Raw genomic sequence first — 17,660 nt, forward strand, 5'->3', positions numbered from 1 at the left:
TTGATTAAAGTTTAAAACTTTCTTATAAGCTTGTATGTATATATGTTATGTTGAAAAAGAGTTTTGATCTAGTTTTCTCTCAGAGGTATTGTAGAAGTGTAAGTTAAGAATGAGCTTCCTTTAAATGATGCCTTCAGTGACAATTTTCAAGGTAATGTTGAATAGGTAGCTTGAGTACCATCTTTTATGTTCTATTTATTTTCTGGAAAACAGTCATGTTATTAAACAATGGTAGTTACATTCAGTTGGTTATAGTATTTACCAAATTTGTGAATGTAGTAACTACTTTAGTTCACTTCAGTTGCTCAGTTTTGTCCCCATGAACTGCAGCACGCCAGGCCTCGCTGTCCATCACCAACTCCTGGAGTCCACCCAAACCCATGTCCATCGAGTCGATGATGCCATCCAACCATCTCATCCTCTGTCATCCCCTTCTCCTCCTGCCCTCAGTCTTACCCAGCACCAGGGTCTTTTCCAGTGAGTCAACTCTTCTCATGAGGTGGCCAAAATATTGGAGTTTCAGCTTCAACATCAGTCCTTCCAATGAACACCCAGGACTGATCTCCTTTAGGATAGACTGGTTGGATCTCCTTGCAGTCCAAGGGACTCTCAAGAGTCTTCTCCAACACCACAGTTCAAAGGCAGCAATTCTTTGGTGCTCAGCTTTCTTTATAGTCCAACTCTCACATCCATATGTGACCACTGGAAAAACCATAACCTCGACTAGAAGGACCTTTGTTGGCAAAATAATGTCTCTGCCTTTTAATATGCTGTCTAGGTTGGTCATAACTTTCCTTCCAAGGAGTAAGTGTCTTTTAATTTCATGGCTGCAATCACCATCTGCAATGATTTTGGAGCCCAGAAAAATAAAGCCACCCACTGTTTCCCCATCTATCTGCCATGAAGTGATGGTTCCAGATGCCATGATCTTAGTTTTCTGAATGTTGAGCTTTAAGGCAACTTTTTCACTCTATTCTTTCACTTTCATCAAGAGGCTCTTTAGTTCCTCTTTACTTTCTGCCATAAGGGTGGTGTCATCTGCATGTCTGAGGTTATTGATGTTTCTCCCTGGCAATGTGTATTGTTACTTCTCCCTGTTTATTTACATGACTGAGGGGGAAAAAAAACTTTCTGCCTCTTATGTAATTTTTGGATGTTTTGCTTTTAATAGGTAAGATCTGTTGACATACACCATCGATCTTGGGTTTTGCTTTTTCTCTCTCAGGTGTAAACTTTTTAAATATATATTTTTATACTGTGTATGTATTTTCCAAGCAAATAGCAGTCAGTTTAAAGACCAGGGATTAATGTGTAAAGAGAAATTTTAACAATAATTATGTGAAGATTGAATAAGTGATGGAAAAACTTTGGTTAACTTGGATCTGATGTGAGTTAGGTTGAGCAGTTTAAAGATTAGTGTGTTTGACATTGAGTTGCCAATATTTAATTTTTTCAAAGAAGAATGCTTAAAAAGTACAAAAAATTACTTGTCCCATCACTCAGTTCAGTTCAGTTCAGTTGCTCAGTCTTGTCCGACTCTTTGCGACCCCATGGACTGCAGCACTCCAGGCCTCTCATCACTGTCATTATATATAATAAAGAAAAATATAATGCCAATATGTGAGCGGATAGACCTCAAGTCAAAGGATAGGCTTTCCCAGGAAAAGAAATTTGTCCATCTTTCTTAATGTTTATTTCCAAATACTTCATTGTTCATAATTTCTGAACCATTGTATTAGATGATTATGTGTCTTATTTTCTTAAGTCAGTAGATGCATAATATTTCAAAGTGAAAGTACAAGGAATAAGATAATCAAAGACATTCAGATATGACTGAAAAGTAAGAAATTTTCCTCAGAAAAGAAATTGAAGTATTTTAACTTTAGGTTAAGTTAACAATCATTTTAACTTTAGGATAAGATGGTTAAGGTTTGACTCTGGTTAATTAGACGATGATCCTGTTGCTTTATTTTCTGTTCTTCAATTTGTCTGTCACCACCCCCAATGTACTAAAGATGGATAAGTACCCAAAGAGGACAGGAAAAAAGTGACCTCTTCCCATGACTGGTTAGAAAGTTAGTTTTCCTACTCTGAATTGTTCTATACTTTTGTAAGCAACCAGGATCTGGTTTTAGAATAGGATAGTTAAGTTCCTGTTTTATAAGAGTCAGTCCCAAAGATGAAACTCGACAGTCTCAAACTCAAAAGAGGTATGTAGCTTTTTATAGCAAAAGGAAAGAGACTCTTGTTCTACTGGTGGGTTTTGACACCCATGCCTCAACTCCCAGTATTTGTGAGGATTCAAAACTTATAAAGTATACTTAGAACATGGTGCCTGGAACATAAATCATCTTGCGTGCATGCTACATTGCTTCAGTCATGTCTGACTCTTTGCGATCCTGTGAATTGTAGCCAGCCAGGCTCCTCTGTCCATGGGATTCTCCAGAAAAGAATATTGGAGTGGGTTGCCATTCCTTTCTCCAGGGAATCTTTCAGGCCCAGGGATTGAACCCATGTCTCTTGTATTGGCAGGTGGATTCTTTACCACTGTGGATTTCCCTTATAGCTCAGTTGGTAAAGAATCCGCCTGCAATGCAGAGGCGCCGGTTCACTACCTGGGAAACCCAAACCATCTTAGTGTTAGCTATTATTAATATTTGTGTGTGTGTCTGTGTGTGAATGAGAATTGATTGTTAATTCAATGAAACTGAATAGAAACAAGATAGAAGAAGTGATTTCAAAACTCTAATTCTTTAGGCCTGAAGATAGAAACACAAAATTGGATTCATAGAGGATAGTTCAACATCAAGTCAGAAATTGATGGGGCTAACTGAATAAATAGTAAATCTGTGGCAAGAACTAAGTGTATAAGTGGATTCAGTCAAGAGAAATCAAATCGTGTTCTTAATAGTCTGTGTGTTCTTACTGATTAACTTAATAGTTAAGTATTGCTACATAATGAACACTGCTATGAGAATTATTAATCTAAGTCTGAAGCTTGTGAGAAAGTGGCTATGTAACTTGAACTTAAAGCTAAAGAAATAGAAGTCTTTCTCTATAAATTCTGAAAATCAGATTTTACATGTTTTGAGTTTTGTTTTGGTGGTCCTTTAATGTAACTCCTGCCTAAATGTTATATACTGTGGTTATTACAAACATTAATAAACTTGGTTTTAACTTTATTTTATAAATAGTTTTACCATTATGGTTACTAAAAAAGAAAGATATACTGGGATTGTATCTTTAGCTCTTCTGACCTTAGGTCCGTTTTCCCCACAGTGTTTTTGCAGAACATTGGTCTTATAAGAGCTTTAACAAAGGATTTTCTTGTCATTAAGTTTGTGAAGAGCTCCACTTTGTATCGTTCAGTTTAGATTTATAATCTAAGTAACTTGCAAAGGCAAAAGGCAAACACTCGTGTTTAAAAGGCAAACACTCCTTGCTTATTCCAGCCTTTTCCAAATGTTGTTTCTAGAATCATTTTCTATGTAAGATACGGAGCCTACCTCATAACTACTTTTCATACTTTTTTTCTTCCTTCATTTGGCAGATCTTCAGGCCTTTTTCTTTCTTCCCCTTCTGTCATATGTTTGCCTGCTCACCTTCTAATTTGGTGCAAACTTTGAATGATGCTGTGTAAGACTCAACAGGCAAACGTCTAGAGCAAGCGTATGAATAAAATGCTTCAGTGCTTAAACAGGCTTTTAATTTATACTTCAAAGCATAGAAATTAGAGAAAATTGTAAAATGAACCCCCACATGTTCCTCATTGAGCTTCAGTAATTATCCACTTATGGCCAATCTTTTTTTGTCTATATTCTACCCACTACAACACTCTACCTCCTTGTTTTGGAGCCATTCCCAGTCATATCATTTCAGCTATAAACCTTCCAGTGTGTCTCTCTTCATGTTAGAGGCCAAATAAAATAAAACAATACTATTATTGTACCTAAAAATGATTATTATTCCTTAAATATTATTAAATACCCAGTCAGAGTTTACATTTCCCTGGTTTTCTTATAAATATTTTACTTACTTCCTTTAGGGATCCATAATAAGTGCATATTTTGATTTAGCTAGATTGGTATTATATAATTATAAATTCATAGATTTAAACATTTCATGGGTATTGATCCATTGTTCTCAGTTATTGATGTGTCCTGTCTTTGGCTAGTGGCTACTATATAGGTTTTTTTTGTGAGTTGTTTTGACAGGAGTCTAGTGGGTTATGATATTTTCTTTCTTTCTGGTATGAAAAGGTGTTCTAGGTTCATCTTATACATTTTCTCTTCCAGACCAGGAACTGGCCATTTCTCTAAGGAGCTCTGGTTCTTATTACTGGGAAAGGTATTTAAAGACCATAGTCTGAGTACTAAGCATGCTCATTACTACTGAGTATGTTAACTATAACAATTTTTTTCAGAGGTCAGAGCTGGGAGTGGGGGGAAAAAATGCATTCATATACAGATGTGCACATATATATATACATGTGTAGCACATATATACACACATATAAAGAAAATAAATTGAAGGCTCCTGATATTTCCAATATAATTCTGTACTGTGTGGTTTTTATACACACACATATACAGGTATGCTCTGTTTTATTGTGCTCTACTTTATTGCAGTTTGCAGATACTATTGTTTGTTTGACAGATTGAAGGTTTGTGGCAGCACTTTATGCTGATCTGTCGCTGCCATTTCCCAACAGCATTTGCTCACTGTATGTCTCTATCACAGTTTGGTAATTTCTGCAATATTCCAAACTTTCTCATTATTATTATTATATTTGTTCTGGTGACACCAAAACAAATGGTGGTTATTTGGTGGCACCATAAACTGTGCCCATATAAGATGGCAGATTTGGTTAATAAATGTGTGTTCTGACTGCCCTGTCAAGCAGCCATTCTGCGTCTCTCCCTCTCCTTGGGCCTCCTTGTTCCCTGAGACAAAACAACCTTGGGATGAGGCCGGTTGATAACCCTACAGTGGCCTCTAAGCATGCAAGTGAAAGGAAGAGTCTCACGTCGCTCACTTTAAGTCAAAAGCTAGAAATGATTAGGCTTAGTGAGGAAGGTGTATCAGAAGCTGAGCTAGGACAAAAACCAGGCCTCCTGTGCCAGTTATTCAAGGTGTGAACACAAAGGAAAAGTTCCTGAAGGAAATTGAAAGTGCTACTCTAGTAAACATACGAATGAAAAGAAAGTGAAACAGGCCTTATCGTTGATATGCAGAAAGGTTTAGTGGTCTGGAGAGAATATCAATCCGGCCACAACATTCTCGTAAAGAAAGAAAGTGAAGTCGCTCAGTCATGTCTAATCCAGAGCAATGCCCTGTCTTTTTTCAATATTGTGAGGGCTGAGAGAGATGAGGAAGCTTCAGAGAAAAAGTTTGAAGCTAGCAGGGATTGGTTCATGAGGTTTAAGGAAAGAATCTATCTCCATAATATAAAAATGCAAGTGCCAATACAGAAGCTGCTGTGAGTTATTGCTAAAATAATTAATGAAGATGGCCACTGTAAACAGATATTCAGTGTAGATGAAAGAGCCTTGTATTGAAAGAAAATGCCATCTAGGATATTCATAGCTAGAGAAAACTCATTGCCTGACTTCAAAGCTTCAAAGGTCAGGTGACTTTTGTTAGGGGCTCCCAGAACTAATGCCTTGAAGCTGAAACCAGAGCTCACTTAGCATTCCGAAAATCCCAGGCTACTTAGATTTATGCTAATTTTACTCTACCTTATAATGTGTAAATTTTGAGTAGGGAATGGCAACCCACTCCAGTATTCTTGCCTGGAGAATCCCATCGACAGAGGAGCCTGGTGGGCTACAGTCCGTGGGGTCTCAGACACAACTGAGACACTAATGCATACGCATAACGGGTAAATTGAACCAACAAAGCCTGGATGACAGCACCCAGTAAATAATTTTAAAACTAAAACTTTAGAGAGTTGTAGATTCACCTTATGAATTTGAAGTAAGTATTGAATATAGAGATGTGCAAAATTAGATCATAAGAAATTTTTGAAGAACTTACTATAGATGACATCACTAACATTTTTTGCTTTCTTTAGCTGGGTGAAAACATGAATTTTATGAGTAGACATTTTGTATGACATAGTTGGAATTCCTTACAGGAATATATTTTTATGTAATTTATAGCCTCAAAAAATTACAGTTTGTTTCTGGACTTAAATATTATATATAAGTACTTAAAATTTCTTTAGTTATATGACATGATGGGGTCATGGACTAAAAATTTCTGAGCTACATTTTAATAGGCATGAAATCTTTTAAATTAACCATAAACTTGTATGTGTAGATTTAAAATTTCTACCTGTGGACTTTATATCGTTCTTCTCGTGGTCAGATGTCATCAAGCATGTAACTGTTTCTGCATTTCACATTACGCTGTACTTTGAGGTGTGCTGTAAGTCTTTGGTGACTAGGAGTTATTTTGGTATGTTGCCAACATTGATTTATATTAGTTCACATTACTTTAGTTTGAAAGCACTCTTTCTGAACCAGCCATTTAATGTAGCAAGTCCTTAGGCTTGACTGCTTACTCAGTGTTTATTATATGCAATTCTGAAAGCTTTGTAGGGAAGTTCTTCAGTTTTCAATAGAAAAGCTCAATTTTTTTCTTCATTGAGGTATTTGTATTTTGTATTAGTGATACATCAGGCATTTTATGGTATTTGTGATTATTTGGTGTAATTTAAATATAAATACAGGTGCAAAATTATCCTTAAATTTATTAGAGGCTTCTAGTTTCTAGTTACTGTATGAGTCATTTGTGAATTAATAAGAATTAAAATCTAAAACCAGAATCTTGAAGTGCTTTGCAATTATTGCCTTGAGGAGAAGTTATCATTTTACTGTAGACTTGGAGACATAGTTCTTCTAGTCAGATATTGGCCAGTACTGAAATAGCTCTACTCAAATGACTAGGCTGACTTTAGAAATAAATAACAATATAAAGTAAATTATAAACTGCAATAATAAATAGTAAATAGAGAAATAAACCACAAAGCAAAAATAGACAACTGTCTTCACTTGTATTTAATGTTAGGTACTATAACATTTCATTGTTTTCTTCACAAATTATTAATGTTCTGTATTCCAATGTTTTTCATTGTTTTAGGCTGCAGTTCATGGAGCTCGTTTCAAAGGGCAGGATCTAAAGCTGGCATGGAATAAGCCAATAACTAATATTTCAGCTGTTGAAACAGAAGAAGTTGAACCTGATGAAGAGGAAGTATGTTTTTTTTTTTTTTCCATTTGTTTTTAACCTTAAACATTTACATTTTCATATAAAATGTGATCTATGACTGTGATTTTAACATAAAGCTTTTATTCCTGAGCTACCTTCCAGGCAGGGGATAGCAGATAAAATGCAGATAACTAAATTTTATGTATTAATGAGAACTGTGGATTGCTAATCCAAAAAGAATATATGAAAATCATATATATACTCAGTTTTCATTTACTCGTAGAAGACAATAATTACTCTTTAGATTTTTATCCACAGGAAGTCTTGTGATATTCTAACTTTTAGAGTATATATTTTACTTGATTACTTTATCAACATTTCAGGTTTTATTTTAACTCATATCATTTTAGTTCATTAGAACGAATGCCTGCTATATGGTAGATACTACGATAGGCAGAAAAATGAATAAGACACGGTCCCTATCAACAAGGAGCAATACAATCTGGAAAAGAAGGTGGTGATAGACACAAGCAGCTAATTATAATAAAAGGCAGAATGATATGGTGAATAAAGATTTGAACAATATGCTGTGGGTACCCAGAGGAAGGAATGATTCTTTCTTTCCCGAAGAATCTTGAAGGAGGTGGTAGCAGTGTAGCTGAACTCCAAGTGATAAAAAAATGCTTTTCATAACCAAGAACTTGGACTAGGAATAGTTAGAGAGGCATTATAATTGGCAGAGATAGAGGTGTGGAATAGTATATTTTTTCTTGCATAACAGCAGTTAGTCTTATGGCTGAGAGGGGGGAGCATAAAGACCACTGAAGTGGGAGAGCCCTTTGAAACCAAAAATCTAAAAATAAGCAACTCTGTTTTGTTTAATCATGAAATAAGCTGTAGGAAAAAAAATTGAGGAAGTTAGGGAATAAAGGTAAGGTGGGAAAACTAAATGGTTCCATGTTTTACCTTGATTAGATTTTCATTATGGCACTTCATTTTGTTTGAAGAGCATTTGAGACTGTTATACATGTCCATAGTCAAATGCAAGAATAAAATGTGTATTTTGAAACTCATATACATGATTTGTCATTTTATATTTTAGATTATACCTTTGTCCTTCCATGAGTTTGAATTGAATGGGGAGAAAAGCAGGAGAGCTCCTGGTATTAGGTATTTTGAAAAGTTTGAAAAGTAGTCTGAGAAGCTTTTATGAAGGGAATGGGGAAAAGAGAAGAATGCTGTAAAAGAAAATGTTTGTTACATACAGCAGAAGAGAAATATAAATATTGATAAACTTTATTCAAGTTACTGGTTGATTTAGTATCAGAGAAGAATTACTGATGTTTTCTTTAAAAAAAAAAAAAAAGGTGTGCAGCAATGTTTTGTAGGTGTAGAAGATGGCATAATTTGATAAAGAGAGGCAGGAGAAATGGCATGTACAAAGGCTTATTACTTTGATTTTTTTTTTTTAGTGTCTGTTTGATATAAGCAATAGAATAGATAGCACTGAGAAACCTTTGGGCGGATGAAGGTTGCTTTTTGTTTCTTGACTGTTCTAGCTATAGCAATACCTTTTGTATTCGACTCTATTGAGAGTAATCAGTATTTAAAAGTGTCACCTTTTTTCTTTTCTTTTTTTTTTTTTTTTTGGGTAAATTCCTAAATGCATTTTAACCTAAAGTTTCAGGAAGAGTCTTTGGTGGATGATTCATTACTTCAAGATGATGATGAAGAAGAAGAGGACAATGAATCTCGTTCTTGGAGAAGATGATTTGACTGATCATTGATCTGCATATGATAGAACTCTACCTGTGTTTCATTAGTATTATCTAATGTACTTTTACATATTTGTAAAAACAATTTTTGGTAAAATGTGATGAAGATGGATTTCACAAATAGACAAAAGAGAAGAAAACTACCTTCTGAATCCTGTATTTTGAAAGATTGATGTTTGCATTTTATTTCAGTAAACAATTGGTAAAGACATCACACTAGAAACATATGCAATGTTTTTATTACATACTTACTGAACATTACAGAATTCTTTGGGTTCTTTGTAATTTAATGAATCGGTCTGAAGACTTAATGACCAATACTTGTTATAACTTAGAGAATTTTGTTTTACTCCAAATAAGGAATGAATTTGCATTTAAAATCTTAATGAATGTTTTCAAAAAATGAATAGATAACATAGTACTCTTTAACTAAAGTCTCCAAGTTATGTATTCATAATATTACATAGTAGTATGCTTAGGCTTTACTATGTATTAGCCTTTTGTTGGACTTGTGTATGTATTTTACCATATGGGTTTTAATGATAACGGTGTATGACTGCTTTGCATTTGAGTCCTTATGCATTCAGATGTTAAAAAATAAAGTGGAATGGTCTCTTGAAAAGAAAAGAAAAGAAAAAAAGCAATGACAAAAAAAAAGACAATGTTCCTTGATTTAAAAAAAAAAAAAAAAAGAAAAGAAAAAGAATTAAATAGACCATTCCAGATGGTGATCTACCCTTCTCCCCAGTTATCACAAAAGGAGCTATAATCACTAACTTATTCTTAATAATGGTTACTGGTACCTTTACAATAATGTACAATCCATTGTTTAAAATTTATACCACTTCAGTTTGGTTTGATCCTATAAACTTTCAACAGATGTCTTAAAATTTAAAAGCAGGCTGATTAGTTTGGAACCAGACTTCAAGTAGAGATAACATTTGGTGAATAAGAAAACATCACATTACATTTTGGATGTATGAAAGAAAACTTGACCATTTGAAGATGTATGAATAAAGAAATGTACTATAGATACTACTTTAGGAAAGCACTGTTTGGTAAGTGTTCCAGTCTGATATTTTAAGTGTGCATTTCCTATACTTCTATAAAAAAAAAAAATCTTTGACATTTGCAACAATATTGTGATTTTTAAGTGGACTTCTCTGACAACATGATCTTTGAAAGTTGATACAGCAGTTTCCAGGAAATAAATGCGTTCTTTGTAGAATGGAGGGTGGGAGATTACATATTTATCTTTTAAATTTATCCTTTTGGTTGCAAGTATTTCTGCCCCTTCTGAGATTACAGTGATTATATTGAAAATCACACACAAAAAAACTTTTCTTCCCATGCTGGGGTCCTCACAGTCACAAACTGTAGTTTCACCACCATAGTCTTTTGCCAGTGGAGTAGCTCATGGATGCTGTTCCTCTTTTTCTTTTCTTCCTCCACTTAAAGTTGTATATATACTCCCAATGGTAGTTCTGTTTCATAGGAACGTTTTGGCTTGCAGTTGATGCACACCTTTATATTTAAAATTTCACAGTCAGATTTCTTTTGTCAAAATAGTGACTTTACTCAACTTCTCTACTATACTTAGAGCTGTGATATATTTTTATGTATAGTCTCTTGTATGTTGACTATGTGCTATTCTGATTCATTAGGTAAGTTTGTTTTCTTTTCTTTTTAGTAGTCGTGAAAGATGCCAAATTGGCAGAGGCTCACGTTTCTTCTCTTTACACCAAACAGGTATTATAAAGAAAGAAAATCTTTCAAAGGCCAGTTAAATCTCCATACTGATTTTTGGCTTTATAATTTGATTAGCAAATTTTAGTGTGATATTGTGTAATTATTGTAAAATTCACTTATAACTGAAATTATTTAAATCCATAAATAGCTAATCACTTTCCCTATTCTTAAATTCTGTCATAACCTAAAATTAAAATGTTTTACACCATGTTGCTTTGAATGAATCAGAACGCAAGTATGTTTTGATCGGGTCCTGAAGTATGGGGATTAAATATTAGCAACATTATCAGGTTCATAATTATATTTTTACTATCATTAATATGGTTTTAATTGTAAATATTATTTAGTATTAAATTGCTATTGGATTTTTTAAATTAATGAATATGTTTATAAAAAAATACTAGTACTCTACATGTACTTTTCATGCGTTCTCATTTAAAACTTAAGATATCCATTTTACAGATAAGGAAACTTAGGCTAATAGAGATGGAATGACTTGCCCTAAGTGATAGCTAGTAAATAGAAGGACTAGATTTGAATGCAGGCACTCTGATTTCAGTGCCAGCTTTTTAAAAAACTATGTTGCTACCTCCTTCCTAATTATTGGTCGGGCATGAAGATTGTGTTTGCAGTAAATGTAGTAGATGTTACGCAAAATTACTAGTCTTTTTGGTCATTAGCCAGTTCATACCTTAACCATCCCTTTTAATACAGCACTTTGTTCATATCTCTGTTACAGTACTTATGTTGTAATATAGTTTATCTGGTTTATATGTCTGTCTTCCCCACTAGATTACAAGCTCCTCTAAGAAGGGGACCATGTCTTATTCATCTTTATCTCTAGTGATTATCATAAAACCTGGCTCATAGTGAACATTCAGTTGTTTGTGGGATGAATTAATGAATGAATGCATATTTAAATCTCCAATAATGGAGTGACAATTACCTCCCTTGTTAATTCTTATCAATTTTCCAGAAATCGTTCTTGAAGCTCTTCTCAATTATTTGGGACTGTCTTAGTAAACAGTTGATTCTGTTAAGTATTGTACCAGTGGGGTTTGTTACAAATAGTGATGGAGGAATATACACATAGTCTTAGTGGAATTTCCATAGCAATTAGTAAGCTGTTAACATTTTGGAATATTAAATGTCTATTTCAAGAGTAAGTTAGCCTTTTGGTTTCTATCAGTGTGTAAGAATAGAAATGTCAAGAACCACTAATCTAGTCCATCCCATTAATTTTTTATATTCAGATGATGAGCGAGTGTAGAGTACTGGACAAGTGTTAAGAGATTTAGCTTTTGGTCCCAAGCTCTGTAACTAATTTTCTGGCCTTAGACAAGTCTCTTAACTCATCCAGGGTTGTTTCCTTGTCTGTAAAATGAAAAGGGTTGGACTAGATGACCTCTTAAGATTCCTTTCACATCTTTTGTTTCCCTGGCAATATATTAGTGTTTGATCTAAAACAGTTTAACATATCTATACCAGTTCTCCCTACCTGTTGTTGCTGTTACTGTTTTTATCATCAGTAGAAGCAACTTGGATTTGGTTATGATAAGTCATACAGTGTATCTTGGTACAGTTTTGTATACCATTCCCAGATGTTTGCTTTTGCTGCACAAATTACATTTAACCTAAAAAGTATAGATTAACTTCTGTATTTGCACTTTTTCTTCGTACTTACAACTTTTCCTTTCAGTTCTAAACTCAGAGTTTAAAACTCTTTCTTATTATAATATCTACCTAAAACTTGAAATATATTTTTTAATTCTTCAGTTTTCCTTAGAAGTTTTTTGCCATAGTATAGATCTGGGCTGAAGTGGGAATGAAGAAGGAATTGAGATGTAGACAGCTACTTTTTTCAGGAAAAAAATTGAAGGAAATTATATATCATTTGTTAAAAGATTGATTAGGATTACCTCAAGGGATGGTTGAGTTGTCATTTTGCATATTTCATTCAGTATCTTATGTCTCTACATAGCAGTGTTGTTTTAAATGTTATTGGATAATTGTAACATTTAAAAATTAATCTTGGTAGTTAACCAGAATTCAGCATTTAATGAAATCATGTTGCATGGATGGGATAGTATTCCATAGCTCTTGTTTTATTTTGTGATATGATTAAATGTATTAAATGATAGTTTACTATTAAGATAAGACTTCACTGTATTAGCTGACTACCTGTGAAAAGTATGGTTTAATTGGAGGAAATTTCTTCTTACTAGAACTGTTTTATGGGGACTGTATTTGCAGTCTTACTTGGAACACTACTCACTGGTTCTAAAGGTTACAAAAAGAAAACAAACAGTTGCTCGTCTAGTATGTTGAAATATCAATGGCTATTTTAGAGTATCATACAAACTTGATCAATTTATATTTTCTTCCTTTTTTCCCCTTACCTGTAGTGTGAACTAATTATAGAAAATTAGTTTTAGTCCTAGAATTTATGTAAATATTTGTAAGATTTTTTTTTCTTCCCTTACCAAAAACATCTTAGCATTTTAAAACAAAAATGTCCTGTGTAAAAGTTTTAGCTTGTTAGCTTAGTTTAATAAGCTTATTAGCTTATTATTATTATTATCTTTTTGGTCTTTCACAGTGCTATTCCCATTCTTCTGAAACGCTGTATAATTAAAAGTAGAAATTTAATCTAGGGATAAATCATGAGCATACAATATTTGTAAGGCAGAAAGAAAAAATTTCCTTTTCCCATATTTTCAGAAACTATCTTATTAACTTTTTGAACTGGCTAGTTAGTTACTTTAAGGTATGTATACAGCTTATAGGCTTTTAGAGAAGAAAAGATTTTTTGCTCTCTGATTATTGTATCCCTATCAGAGGACAGCAGATTATCACATGACAGCTATCTGATATCCAGAACAGCTATCTAAGAGACCCAAGAAAGAAAGAAACCTTGGTGAATTTGATTGACATGCTTAGTAATTTCTAATGAGAATGTTATACTTATTCAGTAGAGAAATTTCTAATTTGGCTCTTGCATTTTATCAGTGTTATGTACTTATTAGCTTAGTATAATTGAAGCATTTTTTACTTTTTTGTACCAATTTATATTTGTTTCTTTCTAACCCTTCCCTCCCTGTTACTTTATTTCATCCATCCTCTTATCATCTCATCGTCCAAATTAGTCTTCTTTTGTATACCAAACACTGTCTCATTTTGATATGTTCCTTTTTATTTACTTTTGTTGTTTATCATTATGCTTAGTATAGTATTTTATGTCATACAGTGCGATTGAAGAATGAAATGGTTATCCCATGGAGTTTAAGGAAATTATATATATATAGCTCACGATTATTTTGTAGTCCTTGGGAACCTTAAAACAATTGTTCTTGGTTTTATTTTTTAACCAATATCTTGAAATTTGTTAATTATTTCTTAAAATTGTTACTTTGCCAACCCACACTGATAAAAATTTACTATATGATCCATCATGACATTTCCTAATGAAAAATTTGGATCATAACTGTGTTGCCGAGCTGTGATCTGCGCAGCTTAATGTTTCAGTGAAGCGTGTTGCAGAGAGGTTTTGTTAAAATCATTTTAAACCATGGTTGATATTTGTAAAATTTGTCTGCAACTTTCATTTTGATTCCTTTCTCAGATGTAATGTTTTAAAAAGTTGGAGGTCAATGTATGGCATGATTCAAGTTTTAGATTTATTTACTGTTTTCAGAGTTTTTTTTAATAGTCTTCTCTTTTTCCAGCAGAGGGAGATCATCATTGCCTGAATTTAGCTTTGTGACTACAACAGCAAGACCTGTTCCTGTCTGGAGACGACTGTTATAATAATATGATACTATCACTTTATGTTTGCCCTTTACCAGTTTGAATAGATGTTTACATGTACCATAATTGGCATTTTTATTTTTCCAGTTCTTTTAGGGTACATCTGAGTCCAGAAGTAAATCTGAGTGTGTGCTTTGTCTGATCTTATACTTAAATGTTTTCTCCCCTTTATAGCCGTTTGTTTTTAAACATTCTTAAGAAGGAAAAAAAAAATCCTCTTGGTTTTCCTAACATGAAATGAGTTTTCAGGCTCAGCCAAGTTGAAATTGTATCTAGGAAATCTATAAAGCCATGATACTATGTTCATCAGCATGAACAATCTAGAATGATGAAAGTGATTAAAAAGTTAAACCGTGGTTTGGCTTTAATTTTTCTGGGCTTTAGGATACATTTCTGGAGTTAGGATGGTTACTTACAGTAATTTTGAACAAATGGTTAAAATATTTTTTTCACATGGTAATAACTTGCCTGTTTCTTCTAAATATATTTATTGAAGTCTACGCCAAGGCCACTTACCCAAATAATTTTTAAAAATTCTTAACTCTTCAAAATCAACAAGGAGAATAATTTGCTTTTCAAGTAGTATGGGATGATCTGTGAATTATAAATATTGAGAAATATCTAATGAACGTCTGATTTACACAGTATTTCCTTGTTTTCTTCACTTGCAACCAAGACATCAAAGACAATCTTAAAAGCAAGGGGAAATAGTGTGTGTCTAACACTGTTAAAGACTGTAGTTTTCCTGCCTTAAGAGGTGTATGTCCGTGTTATTTATTTGTAAGCAATATGGTGTAGAATTATTTATAAAGAGTGAAGTTAAATTTTATTCTAAATTTTCATCCAAAGTACCCTCTTTATAATGGGCACCATAAAGTTTTCAGAACATTAATTTCTTAGTGTTCCTTCTTAGATTCTCATTAACATTTTAGAAGTTAGAAGTTACACTTAATTGCAACTTTTCATTAAAAGGGTCCAAATTATATTTGATTCTCTTCACCCTTGTTTTCCTTTTGTTTTTAGTTCCATTCAGCCATGCTCACATTTTCACCTTTTTGTGCAAAGTTAAGTATTCTGCAAGCACTTTCTCTTTGCATTTGTTGTCAGGAAAAAAAAAAATGAATACATCAGACATAATGTAAATTATCTATTTTGATTCATATTAATCAAAAACAGCATGGTTAATGTAGACTTGGTTTAAAGGAACAGTAAGTATTTTGGAAATTTTTCTTAACTATGACCTTGTAGCCTACAAGGCATTTTAAAAATTAGACTTTTGTATTAGTTCACATTGTAAACTAACATGTAGCCGCTGGGAATTCGCAGATATTTTCCCAGGTCAGTTCAGTATTTTTTTCTTTGTAAGGAAAGATTCTCTGTCTGTGTAACAGTTAGAATAGTTCTAACGTGCTGGGCTGAAAACCCAAAGATAATTCTCTGAAGAGACCATACTTGCTGTTAACAGCTTTGGGTTGATTAATAGCTGTGGATCACATACCACTACTCTCTCTTATTTTGTCATCTTCCTTCCCCCCCCCCCCCCCTTGCTTTTAAATTAAAAACAAAATAAAGCAAAATGAAATTGAACATGCCATTGGGATCAGAAGTTGAGATGATTTAATTCTTGTTAAAATCATTGCACTTTTTGAAAAATTGCTTTGTGATCTGGTAGGTCAGGTACATATTTTAGTAAGTTCTCATGTTTATTAATTAAATATGAGGATTTTCATTATTTCCCTGAAGAAGATTCTCATGGAGCTATATGTAGATAACTGTACAGAATCACTTTTGTGTAATTGAATGAAGCAGTTTACCTCTCCATGATTGCATTATGAAAGCCTTTTTATATCTTTATATTTTTCAATATACTTAGATTTTACACTATTAGCTGCCCTAGTCATGCTATATGTGTTTTTTTTTTTTTCAAATAGAGTTTATAAATATTTGCTTAAAGTACAGATCAATTGAATATTTTTGGTCTTGTTTACCAAAAATTTCTCTTGTTAAGAGAAATAATACTTTAAAGCGATGCAGCCCCTCAAGTGTCTTAGGAAAAAGTCATTGGTGCTACAAAACCTTTCAATATCATTTTTCAACCTGTTATCCAGACTTTGCTGAGCTTAAATCTATGATTGTTTATAACTTAATCTAATCTAGCAGCATAATTATAAAAGTGGTCTGTGATGAGTCAGGTAAAGAGCCCAGCCAATTAGAAACACCCTGTAATTTAAAGAGAATGATGCAGAATGACATTATGCTAATTGGTGTCCAACTTCCGAGAAAGAAAATACTTCAATTTGTCAGCAGCTCTTTTGATAAGAGGAATTGTGTCAATATGACTAGTCTAAAAAAAAAAAGATACATTGAGCATGGCTCAAATTTTCCCAATTGCAAATGGAAAATGTTTCTAGTCCTAAAAAATGGTGTAATCCTCTTCTGCTTTCAATTCCCATCTGTCTTTACTCATCAGGAGGCAGGGTAATTCTTAAATATTTATAGAACATTTGATGAGTTGTAAAGAGATGTATTATTTACATTGTACAAGTTTTGTGCTGATGTGCAGATTTTCTGCTTCTGCAGGACTTCATTCCAGCACCTTAGTGAATGTTCTTAAGATACAATTTTTAAGTATCAGCAAAGCATTCATAGATGTTTACTTTTGATTCTCAGAATCCTGAACCTGTTTTGGGTGTGATATTACTTCAGAACATGTCTGGCACAAGATTTCCTTTAATAGTGGTTTAGTTTAACTTAACTTCTGTGGATTGTTGAACCTAAAAACACCAAAGGAATTCCTTCTTGTCTGGAGACTGGGTTATTCCAGTTCTTAATACCTGTGCCCATAAGTATCCCATTTCATGAATGTGTGTTGGCATGGGGGAAAAATTCCCTGCTCTTTGAGTGGAGCGAAAGTAATTGGTTAAGCTGTAGCAGCTTTTTTGTTTATTTCTAAAGTGATAAAACTTGAAAATGGTAAAACTTGAACTAGAAAACTACTCTTGTATGCCTAGAATGTTTATAGTATTACATGTTTCTGTGGGGTTGTCAACATTTTTTATTATTTATAGTTGAATTATGTTGTTTTGTTTGTTAATACCCATAATGTTTATTATTTTT

General features: G+C 33.3%; 1 protein-coding gene across 14 annotated transcripts in view; it reads left to right on the forward strand.

Moving 5' to 3' along the window:
- The window catches only part of RBM26 (RNA binding motif protein 26), a 79,247-nt gene extending 64,348 nt beyond the window's left edge, over positions 1-14,899 (forward strand). For 7 of the 14 annotated variants that reach the window (XM_020881014.2, XM_020881023.2, XM_020881018.2 and 4 more), the window contains 3 exons: positions 7,144-7,257; positions 8,894-10,736; positions 14,462-14,899. In XM_020881014.2, the coding sequence (XP_020736673.1) occupies positions 7,144-7,257; positions 8,894-8,983 (204 nt within the window). In that variant the 3' untranslated portion in view covers positions 8,984-10,736; positions 14,462-14,899. The remainder of the gene's footprint in view (positions 1-7,143; positions 7,258-8,893; positions 10,737-14,461) is intronic. The other 7 variants (XM_020881015.2, XM_070471528.1, XM_070471527.1 and 4 more) reach the window with 7 other exon arrangements.
- The last annotated feature ends 2,761 nt before the right edge of the window (positions 14,900-17,660 follow it).

This window comes from Odocoileus virginianus, chromosome 8 (assembly GCF_023699985.2).
Source record: "Odocoileus virginianus isolate 20LAN1187 ecotype Illinois chromosome 8, Ovbor_1.2, whole genome shotgun sequence".
NCBI classification, from domain to species: Eukaryota; Metazoa; Chordata; class Mammalia; order Artiodactyla; family Cervidae; genus Odocoileus; species Odocoileus virginianus.